Source organism: Rhipicephalus microplus, chromosome 7, assembly GCF_043290135.1.
Source record: "Rhipicephalus microplus isolate Deutch F79 chromosome 7, USDA_Rmic, whole genome shotgun sequence".
NCBI classification, from domain to species: domain Eukaryota; kingdom Metazoa; phylum Arthropoda; class Arachnida; order Ixodida; family Ixodidae; genus Rhipicephalus; species Rhipicephalus microplus.
Window position 1 is genome coordinate 160,878,931 of NC_134706.1, and position 19,749 is coordinate 160,898,679.

Consider the following 19,749-nt stretch of genomic DNA (forward strand, 5'->3'; position numbering starts at 1 on the left):
ATTTCCGGAGCGCTCCACTACGGCGTCTCTCATAATCACATGGTGGTTTTGGGACGTTAAACCCCACATATCAATATCACGCGCTGGTCCAATCTAGTGTGTGCATGTTTGTGTGCATGCGTGTGTATGTAACTGAACACATGAATAAGTATGCACTTAGCGGTTGAAGGGTGCACCAGGTGCCGGATTTCGCTATCGCGTTCAACTCTTAAAGGCGAAGCTTAAGTGGCCCCCAATTTTTTGCATCGCCTCTTAGACCAGTTCCAGTGGTTCAATGCTGTGTATCGTGGAAAAGTTACATGATCCATGACAGCCTTTGCAAAAATATGCACATAGAAAGAAGCAACCCAAAGAAAAAAGGCAATACAATATAGAGAACGTGGAAACAACACAACACCGCTTGCGTGCACGCCAGGCATGGGCATGTCACGCGAATGTAACCTTGCGTGCGCAAGGCGTTTCGATGCGTCTACGTCGAGTGATCCTCCGGTTCCGAGTCGCTCTACAGAAGACGAACAAAAATAAGTTCGCAGGCGAGGTTTACACCGGGCGAGTCCTGAGGTTTCACGCCCATCTCCTCGCACCATGCTTTCGCGTGTTGCATTGAACCCTTTGAAAAGTTCTAGTTGTACAATATATTTTATTGGCCACTCAACAACTTCCAGTGTCTAAGTACAAATTATCATGTGGCTTAGTGAACCACCCTTTAAGTAAATCACGAACAAACCAAACAATGTGGATATCTTTCATTATCTACTCTCTACTTTTCTTTGATGACACTCCACGGTATCGCATTGGTTCTTCATCGTCCTGCGGCTGCACAGAAGCACCTCCTATCCGCTAAGCATGCGAGCAGATGCCGGGAAGATGCTGAGCAGACGACGCGACGCAGATGAATACATGAGTACAGGGTAATTGTCCTTCCTATCGGCAGAGAGGCGTAGTAGCCTTGACAATGCTAGAAGTAACTTACGGCACGAAGTACATGCTCGACCCCTTTCAGTTCCGAAAGCTCACTTTTGCTCAGAAACATGAATGCTGGTCTCCAACTGTACTAGATAGCACACCTTAGAGTTAAATAGTGTTCACATAGGCACTGGTATTGAAAATTGGCATTTGTAGGCAGTTATAACAATTTAACCACATATGTCGAAAGTAAGCAATTATGGGCACTGTAAAACACAGTAAAAGCGCTTCCTAACCTTTAATTCAAGTTTATATACCAAACTAGCACAATAGGAACGCAAGGAGCAAAATAGGAATTTTCCTATAATCCGGTCTTTAACAAGAATGGCACGTAAGCGCCTCAGTCTTTAAAGTACAACAACATGATCACTAGAGACCACATTTTAGGCAAATGCGTATTTTGTTCCTTGCGTCCTTATTGTGATTGTTTGATATATAACCATGAATTAGAGGTTAAGAATTCATTTACAGTATTTTTGTAGTGCCAATAAATATTTCTTTTTGGCGTTTGTGCCTAAATCCCTCTAAGTGACTATTTTCAAAGTTGGTCCGTATATGGACACTATTTAAGCTGAAGTTTCATTCTCGAGTGCAGTTTCGAGCTTTTATTCATCTCACAGCACACTATTGACTTTTTAAAACTCTATGAGGTTTGACCAAGTCATTATAGTTGGACCAACTTCCCAAGAACAATCGCTCGCACCAGTGAAATCTGACGCGGTGAACGCTGTACGCCACAGCACTGACATGTCACGCAAGTGGTTGGAGGAAAGGGAGGAATAGGAGAGATTGAGGAGAGGAAGATACAATATCTCCAAAGCCCTAAATGGGAGCAGGTCTCAGCACCTGCAGGGGAGCGGGGAGAGAGGCATGAATATGAGAGATGAAGTGGAATGTTCCGTCCATAGCTGATGACGCTGCGAGCGGCTTCTGCATACGGTTGTCCATTGTCCCGAAATAATTGAAGAACCGCTGAGAATACCTGGCCGTGGTTCTGGGAAGGAAACAGTAGGTTCATGTATGGAGTCGAGGGAAGGCAGAGAATGAATGCGACACCGTGGATAGCCGTTGGGAAAAATGAATGTGGCAGAAAAAAACGTAAAAAGATTGCGATGAAAAGAAAGCCAAATGTGATGTGCACGCATAGTTTGCTTCGTTCGTAATTTACTTGTTGAAGGGCCCCTCACGAGGTCATTTAAGATATTGTAGTAGGCACTGAAAGTTGCTGCGTGCCAAATTCAAAGCGTTGTACCACTACAGTTTTTTTAATTAGGTCTTTTCAAGTCAAAAAGACATGATGAGAGGAGGCACGCTTGAAACTCTTGCCACTCACCCCGTGTAACCATCACCAGCTTAATTTCTTTCTTGCCTTTTCTGTATGGCAACCAGCGTATTACATGACGTATACTGATCGGCATGTTATGCGCACGCATGGTCAAGTGCGCAGGACGCCACAAATGTCCTGTTTCGACGTTCTCGCGAGTGCGCTGCCTGCTTCTGGGTTATAGATCCGTCATCGCGCGTACGTTAGGACAGGCTGGCACAGATATGGCTTCCTTTTCCTAATACAACACGTCACACTGCTGGGATTACGGGCAGAGACGATGCACCAAAGAAATCACAGCATATCCATGGAGTAAATTATGTTTATTGGGTCGAAGCGTGCGCCCACGCGTTCGCCCACCTATGCGTCCGTTCGTTCGTTTGTCCATCTATCTGTCCATGCATCCGTCCGTCCGTGCTTTCATCTGTCAGTCCGCCCGTCTATGCGTTCGTCCATGCTTCGACCCATGCATCCGTCTGTGCGTTAATCTGTCCGTCTATGTGTGCATCCGTTCATCCAACCGGCCGTCTGTGCGTCTTTTTGCACACTTGTAACGAACCAATGCCAACGTGGAAATCAGACGAGAAATGGTGATGAGGCAGCACCATCTGTTAGCGATGTGTTGCCTTGAATGTGTCCTTTCTTGTGCCGATCGTTTTAGCGCGAGAACAGAACGACGACAAAGAGACAAGAAGGACACAAGCGCTCTCTTGGTCGTCGTACTGTTCTCGCGCTATTGCTATCGTCATGTCATACCAACAAGCCTAAAATTCCACACGTCTAAGTTACTTTTCTTGTGCATATCATTTGCCTGCGCTAATATATATTGCCATGCTACCTTACCAACAAGCACAAATCGCCACTCTCAATTATTTTACTGCTCAAAAGATACTGCCGGTTACGCCTGACTCGGAAGAAAGTTAGACTAAGGGGAGTTTCACCCTTTGAAAGCCTCAAAAATTCGAGGCGTAGCCAGGGCTGGCGCCGGCCTAATATCAGAACGGCCAAAGCACGAACGCATGCGAAACTTAGGCCAAACAGTTTGTGGCATCTCACTGTAATTCGAAATTTTTAAATATGTAAAAACATGCTCACATTATTTTGTGTGTTTTATCATTGATCCCATCAACAACACATTGCACAAATTGCACATGTGACATCGAATCACCTCGCAATGTCACGTGCTACGTTCACAATCAGGTCCCGCCTAATGTAATGAATATAGCAAGGTAACAGCACATTTTAATCTGTTTCTTCGGAAATGAGCCGCATTTAATTCGGACCTGAGTAAAAGTGTACGGCGAGTGACTACAGAGTGCCAATGTCTACGTAAAAAGCGACGTTAGAACAGGACCATTCCTTGTTGTATGTCACTCTTCCCTCTTAGGACACGCTCCCACGAGAAGGGCGAGGTGCGTTCACTTTGAAATTTCGCATTTTTTTTAGAAGCGTAGCGTTGAAAATGTTGGCAGGCGTCTTTATGAGCACTCAGTGCATGTATTAGTTTTCAGCTCGAAATGTTCAAGCCGGTGAGGGGCCCTTTATGGCATTGACCAACAGGGGAGAAATACGCATTACCCGCAAAACAGTGGCTACATGGGCCGGTTGGTAATGGCTTTTTGAAAAAGAAGTACTTTTCTATTGCGCAGGAAAGGTTTTAGAAAGTCCTGTGTGTCTTCTTTCTGAAACACTTCCTGCGCACTAAACAACCATATTTCTTTCAAAAAAGACATTATCTGAATAGACACGGTTAATACGAAGTATTCTTGCTTTCTGGTCTCTTAGTCGGCTGCCTATCTGCTCCTGTGCTTCCATTCTCAGCCATGACGAAAATAAAGACACAGGAGTGCGTTGATTCGATGGTTCATGGCCTTGGCTCACCATGCTAGATCATAAATGTAAAAAATGTGTTCCTCAAGTCAAGTGAAAAATTTATGACTGTGATCTACTGTTGGCTCTTTTGTGCTATCACAAGTATTCGCATGTTTTGCTTCGTATACACAGGTCACGCACTTGTTTGTTTGAAGTTATTTCAGTTTATGTTAAAGTTTATTGCGCCTACATTTACGATTTCAAAAAGCTAAAACGGCGTTTTATCTGCCTATCCTTTGCGCCTACAAGACGTGCTTTTTAATGCCTATATATCCAGCCTCTAGTGATCACCGTAAATACGACTGGTTAAGATAATGATTGATATGTGGGGTTTAACGTCCCAAAACCACCATATGATTATGAGAGACGCCGTAGTGCAGGGCTCCGGAAATTTCGACCACCTGGGGTTCTTTAACGTGCACCCAAATCTGAGCACTCAGGCCTACAACATTTCCACATCCATCGGAAATGCAGCCGCCGCAGCCGGGATTCGAGCCCGCGACCTGCGGGTCAGCAGCCAAGTACCTTAGCCACTAGACCACCACGGCGGGGCCTGGTTAAGATAATAATTGCGATTTCTCTAATAGAAAATAAATAGTGATTTGTCTGTACAAGAATATTACAACCTCAAGAGACGGTCGTCAAGTTTTCCCTCCCACTCTTCCTGTATCATTCTATATGCAACCACTATTGACAATGTATAGGTTAACTGCTGGTTACAGAACTTATCAGCTTGAATATACTTTATTCGTCTACATTTAAAACTCAGTAAAATGAAGTTCATGGTATTGCACGCCATTATTAAATCAGTGATATTGGATGATGCTATTACATTTTGGCGTGAACAAATTGAGCATGTTACGCAATACGAATTTCTGGGAGTTCAGTTTCAGGAGAAGCTACGATGCACTAAGCATGTAGATTTCATAATACACAGTATTTCCAAAACAATGGGCATGTTAAATAAACATCGCAATTTAATGCCTATATACCTAAACAACAGCTTTAATTTTCTGTAATACATTCTCGCCTTCACTACTGCATACTTGTTTGAGTGGTTATATCTCAAAACAACTATAACACCCTGCTCATCCTGCAGAATAAAGCTCTCCATCTTGTTCATAACTCATCATATTATGAACATGTCACCACCTATATTATGGTGAGTAAAATACTAAGCATTCGTGCAATGTACGGTCATCGACTCTCCGAGCTTATTTACTTTGAATATGCAGCCGACTCTCCAATGTTTCTATTCACTTATACAAACAATTGCCCTAATTACCACTTCTCATATTCTGCATACGTTACGCCTAAGACCAGAACAAATTATGGACAATTATTAAACTGGCCGATCCCAAACCTTTTGATACCCACAAAGATTTATAGTCCTGTATCACTACACATCACACGCTGGCCGCATACCTCAAGCAATCCAAAAAATATTTCCTTAACTGTGATGCTCGTGAACATTCATAAATACAATTTTTGAATGTTTACTCACTTAGGGCTTAATTTATTCAACTATTAGGTATTTCTCTATTCAGTATTGGTACTTTCTACATTGCAATGCAATTATTTTTTATATGTCTGTAAATCTGTTTTCATACCATTCCTTCAGTGTTATTTGTGTAGGTAATGTATCTTTTATTATTTACAGCTGCATTTCTGTTGCATGCAATTCCACCACTGTCTACATGTCATTTCTGTGCGTGCTGATATTTTTCTTTAATTATTTACCACACGCTCGTCATTATTCTGTGCAGTGAGAGTGTGTATGATGCTAGAGACCTAGTCAGGTTACGTTTTTTCAACGTCACCTTTTGCCACCAGCACCATGAAAATCTTGTATTCTTGCTCAAATGACGAAATAGCTATAAATAAATGATTTATTATGAATATTTTTTGCCTTTCACACGTAATAGGGAGGACTGCGTGGTGTGGTTTGGGCTGACTGCGTCCAAGCCTTGGTGATGTTTTCCTCTCCATTGATCATCATTGGGAAAGTTCTTCACGATTCTCGCAATATCAGCCCACCTCTGAGGCCATTGACTCATTTGAATACCACACAGTACATACTCAGGTAAATCCAACAGCCAAAAAAACTAGTGTAATACTTTTTCGTAGTATGCGACAATGAGGACATGTTTTCATTGTATTATTATTTACTGCTGGGAGTTCAAAGAACGCAGCTGATTCTTGTTCGCTACAATAAGCTAAAGTATTGTATCACATGCTTGAATCAACTTTGGGTGCAGCAGTTAGCTAGTATGGCTGTGTTTCACTTCTGGACAACATCGTAGGCAGTCTGCGCTGATAACTAAAATGACAACGTTGCACCTATGTTGCCTTAGAAATGGAACACATCTGTCCGGTCAGCAGAATACACCATTTCCGGCTCTGCAGTCTCACCCGCTGAATCTTACAAATATCATAATATCACATTTTCGAGTAATATTTCCTGGTAAGCCCACGTTACTAACATAGCCAACTCCGCGAATCGCACTCTGGGTTTTCTACGTACAGACTTGAGACTTGCGCCCCCATCAGTTAAACTAATATCGTATGTCACACTTGTTCGTCCAAAATTAGAATATGCATGTTCTGTCTGGGATCCCCACCAATCTCACTTATTCAACATTCTCGAATCAATTCAAAACCGTGCTGCGCATTTTGTCTAGTCTGAATATACCTACAATTCCAGTGCTTACAAACTTAAAACTCGTGCTCACCTTTCTAATCTGGAATTACGACGTCACATATCTCGACTATGCCTTTTTTACAAATTTTATCATGCCCCCATCGAATTTCCAGCCATCCTGCCAGTCCATCACTCATCAATCCGCACAAACCATTCAAGCGCACTGTATCCTCCACCAGCCCAAAGCACCGCACAGTTTCGCTCCTTTTTTTGTGACAACTGCACACGACTGGAATCGTCTACCTGCAACTACCGTGCACCACTCCGACCCGCATCAATTGATGATTACCCTCTAATCACTTTTTTCTTCTGTAATTATTACCCATCCCTCATGTAATACCCTAGCTGGGGCCTTTTAGGTATTCAAAATAAGTAAATAAATAACTAAATAAATAAACCAGTAGTTTCCATAGGGAGAGTTCTCCCGCTATTTATGGTATTTGCATGGTCAGCACAATCTTAAGAAAAGTCAGTAAACAGTTGGCAACGCAGGCATTTATTTGCTTCAAGCATATTTTGCTACCTTTGTAACATCTCCTAACTATAGCCAGCAGCTAGTAAAGCTTGAATCTTTAGCCCTTACTAACAAGGAATGCTTTCTTGGTCTTTCAAACTAGGTAACTACCAAAACGCATACGCTACTAGATACTCGCAGAAAACCCCATATATTTTGCAGTAATCGTAACACTCTTCAGAAAAATTTAGACCAACTTTTTTTTGTTGTCGATCACTTTGGTATACAAATTTAGTGTTTAGTAATGACACACATACACAGAACGGCAGATGATGACGAGTACAAAACGTTCATTGTTTCTTTAAATTGTAACGCAGCTAACCAGTAGTCAATATGAAATTCCAAAGTAGGAACATAAGTAACCTTCAAACGGCTGTACAGTGGTGTTGCGGAATGAGTACCTCCATTCCATTCCTTTTCCATTCCGCAGATTGGCAACTTGTTGTAATTCTGTTTTTTTTCAATTCTCAGGATGAAAAAAGACCATTCCCACTCCTGGAATGGCCAGTCAGGTCAATTCCATTTTTACAATTCCTCATCGTAAGAAAGGCATACATCATGATAGTTTTATCGAGCCAAGAATGATTGTAACAACATGAAGCTGATGTCCATTTCCTCTCTCGATGTCAACTATGATATCTTTAACCCCGGTTTGTTCCCTAATCCACTCTGCTCTCTTCTTGTCTCTTAAGGTTACACCTACCATTTTCCTTTCCATTGCTCGCTGCGTCGCTCTCACTTTAAGCTGAGCCCTCTTTGTAAGTGTGTAGCGCGTAGACATGATAAACGCTGGTGATTAAGGGTAACTAACTGCATTCCCAGAGAAGGCAAGCGGGCTAGGTGGAGACAGAAGGTCAAGTGGGCAGATGAAATTAAGAGGTTTGTGGGTAATAGTTGGAAGCAGCAAGCACAGGACCGAGTTAACTGGTGGAACATAAGAGAGGCATTTGTCCTGCAGTGGACGTAGTCAGGCTGCTGATGATGATGGTGATGACAATGATGATGATGATTATGAAAGCTAGTGTCGTCAGATGCATAAGAGCTGCGAAACTATGCTGAACACGTTACCATGGTCGAGGGATAGCTGATTGGTGACTTACCTTGTGCAGTACAGCATAACTAATTCCCATAAGGGAAGTTCTCCCGCTACCTTTAGTATTTGCATGGTCAGCACAATCATAAAAAACAAAAGTTGGTAAGCAGTTGGCAATGCATGCATTTACTTGTTCCGAACGTATTTTTTTACTACCTTTGCTGCACCTCTGTACTATAGCCAGCAACTAGTAAAGCTTGAAGCTTTTGTCATTACTAACAAGGAATCCTTTCGCAGTATTTTTAACAATAGGTAACAACTAAGCCATATACGTTGCCTATTCTCTCGTAAACACCACCGTATATCTTGCAGTAATTGAGACACTGTTAAGAAAAAATGTAGACCAATCTTAATCATGTCTATTACTCTAGAACGAAAATTTCATGCGAGGAGATGGCGAAAGATCGGATTTTTAGGCATTTAAAAAGTGTGTTTTAGGCGCCCAAGACAGCCGGGTGAAACATCATTTTAAGCCCTCAAAATCATAATTTTAAGCACAATAAATTTCTACAAAAATTGAAATATCCCAAAACAACGACGACGGCGACTTGTATCTACGGCAAGAAGCCAGAAAAATAATACTTCTCAAGATAGCAGAATGGTACCAACGATTGAACATAGGCGTGCATTTCCAGCGTAATTTGCGGTATGCGCACTTTCGTTTTATTGTCTACCATGGTGCGTCAAGCGCCCACCATTCAATTACCACTCTCCTGGGCCTCTTTTGTTTCGTTGTGGCTGGGAAGGGTAGCGAGAGAGCAAATAACCAGAACACTGGTACCCCACAAGAGAGGGATACTAGGTCTAATCGTGTAAGACCGATTTCTCCCCTATCGGCGAACACCTTAAAGGGCCCCTCACTAGGTTTAGGTATTCTGAGCTGACAAGCTTAATGATGCTCTGGGCACTTCGGGTCATTATTGTTAAGATTCGCACAATTACATGTCGTGGAAAAACGCTCGATTTCCAATGAATGCCTTTTTCTCTTCTCGCGGGCATGCACCCTAAGATCTAGGGAGTGACATATAGCAAGGAATGGTCCTATTTTTACGTCGCTCGTTTACGTTGACATTGCAGGGCCGATGTCGAATACCTTAAGCTCTTCATCAGAACCTCGGTAAATGCTAGCTATATCTAGAAAAACAGACGAAAAATGTCCCGTCTCCTGATTATATCCTGCATTTTAAACGGTACCTCATAAAAGCGTTGAACGTGACATTACTCCACTTGGCATGTGCACTTTGATTGCTCTGTTTAGTAGCATAAATGAGAAGTACTCTGGTTTTGGGCTAGCTGCTGCTTCATATCATTTTGAAAGAGAAGTGCAAAGACAAAGGGAAAAGAAAGCCAGTGCTCCTGGTCTCTGTGTCTTTCTTTTTCCTGTCTTTGCACTGCCCTTTTAAAATCAGCATGATGAATGAAAGATGAGAAAAATAATAAAACATGCAAACGAAGCTTCAGCTTGTTATTATTTTTCTTTTTGTTTTGAATAGCCTCCAGATGCTATTCACTAATCAGCCCTCGTTTCGCGTCCGCCTCGGTGGACCAGTCGCTATAGGGGCTCCACTGGGTCCGCATGCCACAGGTTTGATTGTGGCCAGGCGGTCACATCTAGATGAAGGCGAAAAAGTAGATGCCCGTGTGTTGCGCGATGTGAGTGCACGATGAAGAACACCAGATAGTCAAATTTTGCGGAGATCTCCATTACGGCATCTCTCAAACTCGTGTCATGGTTTTTTACATAAATCCACACTTATTACCACTGCTACTAAAACTACTACTACTACTACTACTACTACTACTACTACTACTACTACTACTACTACTACTACTACTACTACTACTACGACTACTAATACCCTATTTCGCTTGCGTTCGTGTTCCCGTCGTTCCTGCATCGTGCCTTCGCCAACCCTTACAACGCTTAGCTTGTGTTTAGTGCGTCGTCTCTGACCGCAGTTTCAGCGGAGCGCCGTGGTGTATCGCGGTAACAATACATGATCCTTGCTAGCCTATCCTAAAGTACACGCACTGACTGATACATTCCAAAGAAACCGGTAATACACAACAAAGAACACCGAAACGACACAACATGGATAGCATACATGCACAAGTATAGGCTGGGGCACGTCATGCGCGCGTGACCTTGTCTACGCGTATGCGTCATGTGCGTATGCGTCATGTGATTCTCGAGCCCCGATGCCGAAAAGAAAGGGAAGGAATGAGGCTCACGATGGCTACATGGGACGAGAGGCAATAGATTCTAGCTTGATTCTTCGCATCATGCTTTGGTGGCTCGTAGCGAGCCAGTTTGAAAAAATCACTGTGGTAGACGCTTTTCGTTGGGCACGAAGAACTTCTAGTGTCTAATTACAACCTATTATGTCACTTACGGAGGGACACTTAGAAGATGAATTACGAACAAAACAAAACCCGCGTGCACATCACATTTTTTACCCAAAGGCGCTGCAGCAGATGGGTTACATTGTCAAAGAATACACGCCTTCATTGACACAACACACTTTGTTCTCGTTATAAGCCATTTCATTCTGTCATGAAACTAAAAAAACAAATTAGTAGAAAAATTATGCCTGATACGACATTCTCAAATTTAAAATTACCATTGTGCGAAGAGGGCTGTCTAGGTACATTCATTTTCGAATGCGACTTTTACCATGAAATTCTTGACATAGAAGCTTTACCCACAGTTTAATTCGACACGATGGTGGTAATTTTCATCCTAGTTCATTTTATTTATTGTTAGAGTTGTCATTTTAGAGTAATGGCTTAGGACAAACCTTGAAGCCCTGTTCTGTATTTTTCATGTTTGTCACTGAAAGACATATGACAAGGGATCTCATACGAAACAAGCGTATGCAAGCATACGGTGAATGTATGCTAAATACGCCGTTGATTGTAAACACGCCGGTGCCTGTCTCACGCTTCGCTGATAAAGTGTAAATATTTGGCGACCTTCGCCACCGCTGACTCAACAAAAGCGTTCCATGAATGGACCTCCATGGTTTTTTTTTTTCGTTCTCCAGCTACCCGCGGCTGCCCAGAAAAACCGGCTCTTCCTTTCCCATCGCAACACCCAGGTCTTCGGCAGTTCTTCAGTTCCTTCACAACACTGTACCGCGGTCTGCAGAAGTTGGTCGCTGCGTCCTTGGCTATAGAAGTCACGTTTATTTTCTTACCCCATCTTTAATTCTCTCTTCTCCTTCCCCTCCAGACGCTCAGATGTGCTTGCACTTAGGGCTGCAGAAATAGCGTATTTTGCGCTCCTCATGCTCCTCCTCTAATCGCTCGCAGCATGTCAGCTTTTTCTTTGTTGAAGCTTATAGAGTTTGAAAATACCAATGTAGGCTTTTTTACATGAATAACGGTTTCATACCACGCTCGAAAACAAATTTTGGGCTTGAATATCGCTCATATAGCTGCTCATTTGAAACATAGACATTTATAGGCATTTATAGGCATTTCGGCACAAACGCCCAAATTAGGCGTTTAGAGGCACTATACAAACGCCATAAAAGCCCTCCTTAACCTCTAATAATGATCATATATTAAAATGGCATGATATGAACGCAAGGAACAAAATAGGCATTTGCCTATATCTGGTCTCTAGTGATGACACCAATGTATAGACGGCCAAGAGATGATGTATAGAAAACGTCCAAAATTTTTATTATTCTATGGTTGCTAACTAATACACACTCTGCTATTTCAAAGTAGGAGCAAAAATAACCTTCTAACGGCTGCTACAGTGTACGATGCCGCATAAGTCTTGATATTCTATGTGCGCATTTTGCGTGTATGCCCTTGTATGTGATTCGTTGATGCCTCTCTGTTGCGGTGATGCGTGCTTGCCATGGTAAATAAATGAAGTAATTAGTGGCCACTAATTATTCTACGTGAAAAGTGCACCTCGCTTATTTTCCTGCATATACATCCGTAATTGTATGATTTTGATGTGGCAATTTAAATGCATATTTTGAAGCTAGTGACCTAAAAATTCAGTAATGTATTCATTATTTGAGTCGGCACTATTCACGAACTACTTTGCAAGCTATCAAATTTCACTAACCAGCAATTTAATACCTTCACTTACTAAAAGATTGGTGCTTTTTGGGACAAGTAAACGGTTAGCATTTAGTGAATAAGCAGGCGTTTTTCTAAGAGCGTATGTTCAAACTATTGATGTAATATTGTTTAAGCTTAAATACGTTAATGCTAAAATGAAGACTTGGCGAATTGTCACGTAGGGAATCGGCAAGGCACCGTCATGGTTACGGGGGATCGCCTACTTTGGCTGTCTACCCGAACCAATGCTTTCAAAAGTCCATTATATCTGTTTCTGTAGAGTTGAGCTTGTGCAACAGTCCGTGACACACACAGCTCATACAGCACAGAGTTCTTTGTGTACGAATGTGTGCTGCCCTGACGTACAGACATTTGCGATATAGTTTCAGGCAAAGGCACCCATGTGTGTAGGCAGGGGGGCGGTATTGCAGGAGGGGGGGGCGGTATCATGTGGTAAGACGGCGTGCATGCTGGTATACGAAAGCTTCCAGTTAACACAAGCATTACACCAGCGTCAATACGCATCACAACTGAGAGATGCACTTTTTCAAATATGCGTCCCAGTCATCTACGGTGGCAGAAACGAAAACAAAGTGAAGGTTGGGGAAACAGCACGTGGCTGCGCCTCTAGTGAGGGGGGAAAAATCACAAGGTGTAAGGTGGGTATGCGGCCACCGTATATTCACCAAGACGGATACCATGACATAGAGCCGCGGTTACGCAAATAATAGAAGAAACTTTGGAGCTACACCTACACAGTCTACATAAATGTAAAATTATAGTAGGTGCATTGCTTATGAATGTACAATGCTTGTAATCAGCCAATTCCTTTAAGGTTACTAATGTATGATTGAATTTGAGAGCCTGACGCACTAATATTTGAAGTTCAAAAAGCAGCATTCTATTCCCATTCCATTTCATAGCAAATGCGCTTGATTCAATTTTCAATCCATTCCTCCAAGCTTCATCATCACTTCATTCTCACTTCATTTTGGGGTCGCGGAAATGAAGAATGATTCCGGATTCATCCCAATTTCGTAGTGGCAACTTCGCAACACTGCTGCACAGTATGAAATACAGGCTGTCTTCATACTGTATGTGCGCGTTTGCCAGTATGTCCTGGTCTGTCATTCATTGATGTCCTAATGTATGTTGCTGGGATGCACACGTGCCATGCTAATTACATGAAGTAATTAGTCACAACTAATTACTCTACGTCAACAATTGCACTTCGCGTATCATTCTGTATATACTTTTGTAATGAAATTACCTTGACGTGGTCATGTGAGTACATGCACGTATAAATGCCCGTTAACTAAAAAGTTAGTAATGTATCAGTTATTCGAGTCATCACTACTCACAAACTACTTTGCAAACTAGCAAATTTCACTGATCAGCATTTGCTACCTCCACTTACTAGGATCTTAGTGCTTTTTTGTGAAAAGTAAATAGCTAGCATTTAGTTGGTAAAGAAGCAAGCCTTTTTTCTAAAAGTGCACGTTTAAGTGAACGATGTTTTGATATTGTCTAACCTCAAATGTGATAATAATAAATTGACGACTGAGGAAATTTTCACGTAGGGATTCGGGGAGGCACCACCTTGTCTACGTGGGATATCGCCTCCTTTGGCTGGCTACCCAAACCAATTCTTTCAAAAGTCTATTCTATCTCACTCTGTATGGTTCATCTTGCACAACAGTTTATCACACACACGGTTCGCACAGCGCACAGTTCATCGTGTACGAATGTGTGCCGCGCTGATGTACACACCTTCACGGTAGAGTTTCAGGCAAAGGTGTGTAGGCCGGTGGGGAGGGGGTGGGCTACTATGCAGCGAGACTGTGCGCAAACTGGGCAGTAAACTGTGCGCAATTGCAGTAAACACAAGCATCGCACTAACGTCTATACGCAACACAACTCAGAGAAGCACTTGTTCGAATATGCGTCTTTGTCGCCAACGGCGGCAGACGCAGTGTTTTATGGAACGGCGTTTAAAGGAACAGCGTTTCAGGAACCAGATCCTTTTTGTAGGAACGAAGGAACACCACCTTTCATTTAGCATCGGTAGAACTGTACCAGTAACGCCTTACGTTTACGTAGGAACAGCAGAGGAAACGGCGCTCTTTTGGTAAACGTTCCTTGGTACTCAACGTGGGCACGCACACATCACGTAACGCAGAACACGGCGCAGTGGCAACCACGTGACGTTCAACAATCTGGCACTCACCTGTCACTTAACTTTGCTGTATCCAGGTTTTAATTTTAAGACGCCCTTCAGGAGTGCCTTAAACGTGTGGGAAGAACATCGGATTGCTTTTTCTATTAGTATGATCTTTTCTGACAGCAATCAAGGTCCACTCAGGCTGAAGTGCAAGAGTGTTGACACACCTTGGAGAATCTTTACTTGTCACTCGAGAATGATCAAACCACAGTGTGTGTGTTTGTGTATGTGTGCTCGGGTGGTTTTGCAACGCGTCCATGTGACCTTGTCCGCATAGTTGAGGCACCGGTGGTTTTCCAACGCGTCCATGTGACCTTGTCCGCATAGTTGAGGCAGAATAAGGCGTCAGATTGCTCAGGTCTGAGTTTCGGGTCGATCATGGGGTGCAAGGCCGCATCGATGGATGTGGCATCCTGCGGGCGAGATGGAAGATCGGCGCATGCGTCTGCCACAAAAGCGCTGACCTGGGCGTCTAATAAGGGTCGAAGCATGGCGACTGAAACTCCATGTGGTAGTACTTGCTGCGTGAAACCGAAATTGATTATGGTCAGACATATTTGGTTAGAGGTCATGGTTATTACGGAATGTTGCACAGTGATGTCGCACGCCAGGAAAATATCAGGCATAGGCGTGCAGACATACCGTCAACAACGGGTGAACTTGTTGCCGAAAAATGAGTTTGAGGGATCCGACTGAAGTCTGTAGTACAGAGGCTTTTCGGCAGCTCGGGGCGAGAATCTGGAAGAAGAGGAAGTTCTAAACAGAAAGTACCGGCGGAACAGTCGATCAGGGCAGAATCGTCAATAAGAATTCCATCCTGAAGATGAGGTCTTGAGGGCAATTGTCGAGCACGGTAAATAAACAGGAAAATGGCGGCCGGCAAGGCTAATCCGAGTGGTACACATTCTAATGATGGCCTCAGTTCCACCATCGGTGGAACGTACCCCGCACCCACACCTCCACCAAATATGTTACGGGAGAGAAGAGACGCCGTATCGACGAGGCTGTGCATGAAAAAGCGGTGTGACCGGTTGACCAGACACTAAGTGGAGGCCACTCTTCGTCCTCTTTGATAGGCACACACACACATCGTCCCACAAAATGTCAACACGCATGTAGCAATATCAATAGTGCCGCGACAACCATGACTATAAGGTAAAAACTTGCAGTACCTCAGATAACATCCCACCAGTAATGACAGATGTCAGGAAAGCCTTGGAGAGAAAGCTGTTGGTGCGGCACAAGTAACATCAGATCTCCTGAAGACGGCGGACAGATTGCATTAGAAAAACTGCCCCCCCCCCCTGTTTACGAAGTGTCTCCTGGCGGAGATGGTACCGAAATCTTGGAAGAATGCTAACATCATGTAAATATATAATAAAGAGGACAACAAAGATTTGAAGAATTACAGGCCGATCAGCTTGCTCTTCATTGAATACAAGTAATTTACAAAGCAATTGCCAACAGAATTAAGTCAATATTAAAATTCAATCTAATGGAGGATCAAGCAGCACTTCCTGCAAGCTACTCAATAACTGACCCCAGTGATACTATAAATGAGATAATGAATAAATGCTCAGACTACACTTAACCACTATACATAGCCTTCATAGATTACGATAAGGCCTTTGATTCAGTAGCGAAATCAGCAGTCATGCAGACACTTCCGAATCAGGGGGTCAACGAAGCATATTGTACCGATTTTTAAGCACACGAACGAGTCAAGCAAACGTATTTATTAAGGGCGAACCTGTTCCCAAAAGTGAAAGTAATTTGGTCACTTTTAGTTTTGACTAATCTGCCACATCTACCACAATAACAGAAACATAAGAAAATGATTATTTAGAACTGTGTTTTCACGTTTTTGTCGAAGTAACTAGCAATCGGGTTACTTGCGAGAAAAAAAACGCTGCACAAGAATTGTCATCACTATCTACGCGTTCACAGCGACCAGAATATCTCATCCGGATTGACTTATCCCGGTCAGACTTAGCCAAGTGACACTTGTATGAAAGATAACATAGCTTTTTTTTTTATTGTGGAATGGTAAACATGCTAATGCAGGCGTGGCCGAAACGATTGCGGCCACAGTCTCCTAGAAATTGGTTAACTCTCTATCACCACGCTATAGCTCAACTTTTCGTTGCACCTCTCAATTTTTTTTTCTATTCTTTTGATGAATCACATCTTTTTCATGATTTTGTGTGTTATTTTTCCCTTCCAATAAACGAAAAAAACAAAATCAATACCCTTGCGGAAGCGAGCGCCAATGAGTGTAATCTCTATTCATCTATTTATTTGTTATGGCGATAATAAAAGTTCTCGTAGACGAATCCTAACAGTCACAAAAAGCGCGATTAAGAAGTTGTGTCAATCCACGTAATTATTCGCAGTGAAAGCAGACTTTAGTTGTGCATTTTCGAGAATCGCCGAGGTGCTTGCAAGGTGAAGTGCGAGCTGAATATTTTTGTTTACTTCATTTATTTATTTTATTTTAACACGTTTTAACATTCTAATTACCAAAAAGATAATGTTCCAGCGACCTAGCAAAACTGTCAACCAAAAAAATCCCGTGGGGCAGTGAATTGTATTCGTCAACTGTTCTGGGAAAATAGCTATTTGTAACCATTAGTTCGTGCAAATATAGACGCCCAGAATTGGTCACGTTTACGGCGGGTATCTCTAACAGTGGCTGGCTGAACGCAACAAGGTACATTTAAGGCAACTTTTCTTGACATAAGTTTGTATAAAAACGGAGGAGGAAGAAGAAGTGTCTCTTTAGAAGAACGCTTGTTTCAGCGCTCTGTTTCATTTTAGTGAAATCATCGGTCTTTTGAGGTGCCTCGCCTCTCCGTCTTGCGGTGATGGACATGGAGCATGGCAGAGGCCCGCCTGGTCACAGGTCCTCACACCCGTCAGCCACAAGGTAGCGAGCTTGCTCTCCCAGTGACACCGAGGACACCGATCTCTATTCTATGTCGGAAGACGACACATCCGATGGCAGCTTTATACCTGTCCGGGGTAAGATGGCAAAGATAAGGACGGCGAATACAGCAGCATCAGCTCCTGCAAGCACAGCGGCTGTGCATTCAAGGCCTGCGCGCTGGCCGCACGTCATCATCTTCATGCCCGAAGATCCATCAAGCAACCTACGGCTCCTGAACAGGCAAGCCCTTTCGGTTGCTCTCGAATGTGCGGTGCCACATCAAATTAAGGACGCACGAGTAAACCCAAGGAAGAACATTCTCGCCATAGACGTGCACGATGTGAGTGCGCTAGGACAGCTGCAGCAAATGACTGAGCTAGGTGGCATTAAAATGCGCCCCTCTATCCCGATGGATGACAAATCAATTGCCGGTGTAATTTATGACATCGACACTGCCATTCCTAATGCTGACTTGTCTACCCTCATCAAGCCTGCAAACGAGGGAACTGTCATTACGCAAGTGCGGTGCCTTGGAAATACGCGCTGCGTAAAAGTGTTTTTAAAGGGAGATTGCATACCGTCCCACGTTAAAGTTGGACATTTTCGACATCCGGTTCGACCATTCATCCAAAAGCCACTTCAATGTCATCAGTGCTTCAGGCTAGGACACGTCAAGGGCGTATGCCCCAACTTACGACTGTGTCCCCGCTGCGCTGAATCTCATGCTGAAGACGCCTGTCGGGCGACTACTCTGAAGTGCGCCAACTGCAGTGGTCCTCATGCTGCCTCATCGAAAGACTGTCCTCGAATCCAAAAGGAGCGCGCGGTTCTCAGACAAATGGCCCGAGACAACTCAACACACAGGGAGGCAGCCGAAGTAGTCCGGCGTCGGCGTCGACGTCGGCATCATCGAAAGTCTTCAAAGAAGGCACATTCCCGAGACGCTCCTTCCCACTCTGTAGCAATTCCATCCAGTAGCGCCGCGAAAGGGCCCACCACTTCTACGAAAGAAACAGAGAAGCCTCCTTCTCTGGAGGAATGGCCCACGCTCCCGACGCGCTCTTCTGCCAAGGAACCTCTGCAGGTTGTGGCCACACAAGAGCCGTCTCCAACCATGGAAGATTTGCCTAAAACTGATCGTCAAGTGATCTCGGTGCTGCGTTCCCTCATAGAAGCCATCCGAGCGATATTAGTCGACATGAAGACACCATCTGCTCGAAGCGCACTTGGACTATTGGACGCCCTAAGCCCAGTGCTTGAATCTCTCAACTAGGAAGATGGCTACTCACACCTCAACATTTCTTAAAGAAGTCAAGGCTGCATCCGTCATCCAATGGAACGCCAGAGGACTAAAATCACGCCTTTCAGATTTTCGTCAGTTTGTGTTTACCAACGTGTTTCCAATTATCGTCATTTGTGAACCCAATTTGTCGAAACCAATAAGACTATCGGGGTACGAAGCTGTTATGTCTTCAACGAACGGTGCGTGCAGCAAAATCATCGTCTTTGTTCGTCGTGAACTGACGTATGTTGTGCAACCAATTGCACCTCACGATGACAATCAGTATGTCTGCATCACTGTGAAAAAGAACCAACTCATGTTTACTCTCATAGGCGTTTATATATCACCGTCAAGTAATCTCGATTCCAGGAGATTAGCGGACATTTTGAGAGTGTGTCCTGCACCATGGGTCCTCATAGGTTATGTCAATGCGCACAATCACGCATGGGGAAGTACGCGGACAAATGCAAGAGGACGCAGGTTAGCAAACATCGCCTACAACTATGGCCTTACTCTCCTGAACGACGGCAGCCCCACTTTTCTTCGAGGGGTGACATACGGCAGCTGTCTCGACCTTGCTTTTGTCTCCAACTCCCTCGCGAGATACGTCAAGTGGTTTCCAGATGTTGAGACACGAGGAAGTGATCACATTCCAATCTACCTTAACATCAAAGGCTTGTCTAGTTATGGTCCACGGACGACCATTCGAGCAGCCCAATGGACCAACTTCAAATCTGACATGGAAGATGCTTGCAGCGATGGCCTAC

At 43.6% G+C, this 19,749-nt stretch overlaps 1 protein-coding gene across 1 annotated transcript in view; it reads left to right on the forward strand.

Moving 5' to 3' along the window:
- LOC142767915 (sodium-coupled monocarboxylate transporter 2-like) overlaps positions 1-19,749 on the forward strand; it is an 86,215-nt gene that overhangs the window by 23,166 nt on the left and 43,300 nt on the right. Inside the window, exon 4 of the mRNA XM_075870153.1 lies at positions 6,088-6,245. Within this exon, the coding sequence (XP_075726268.1) occupies positions 6,088-6,245 (158 nt within the window). The remainder of the gene's footprint in view (positions 1-6,087; positions 6,246-19,749) is intronic.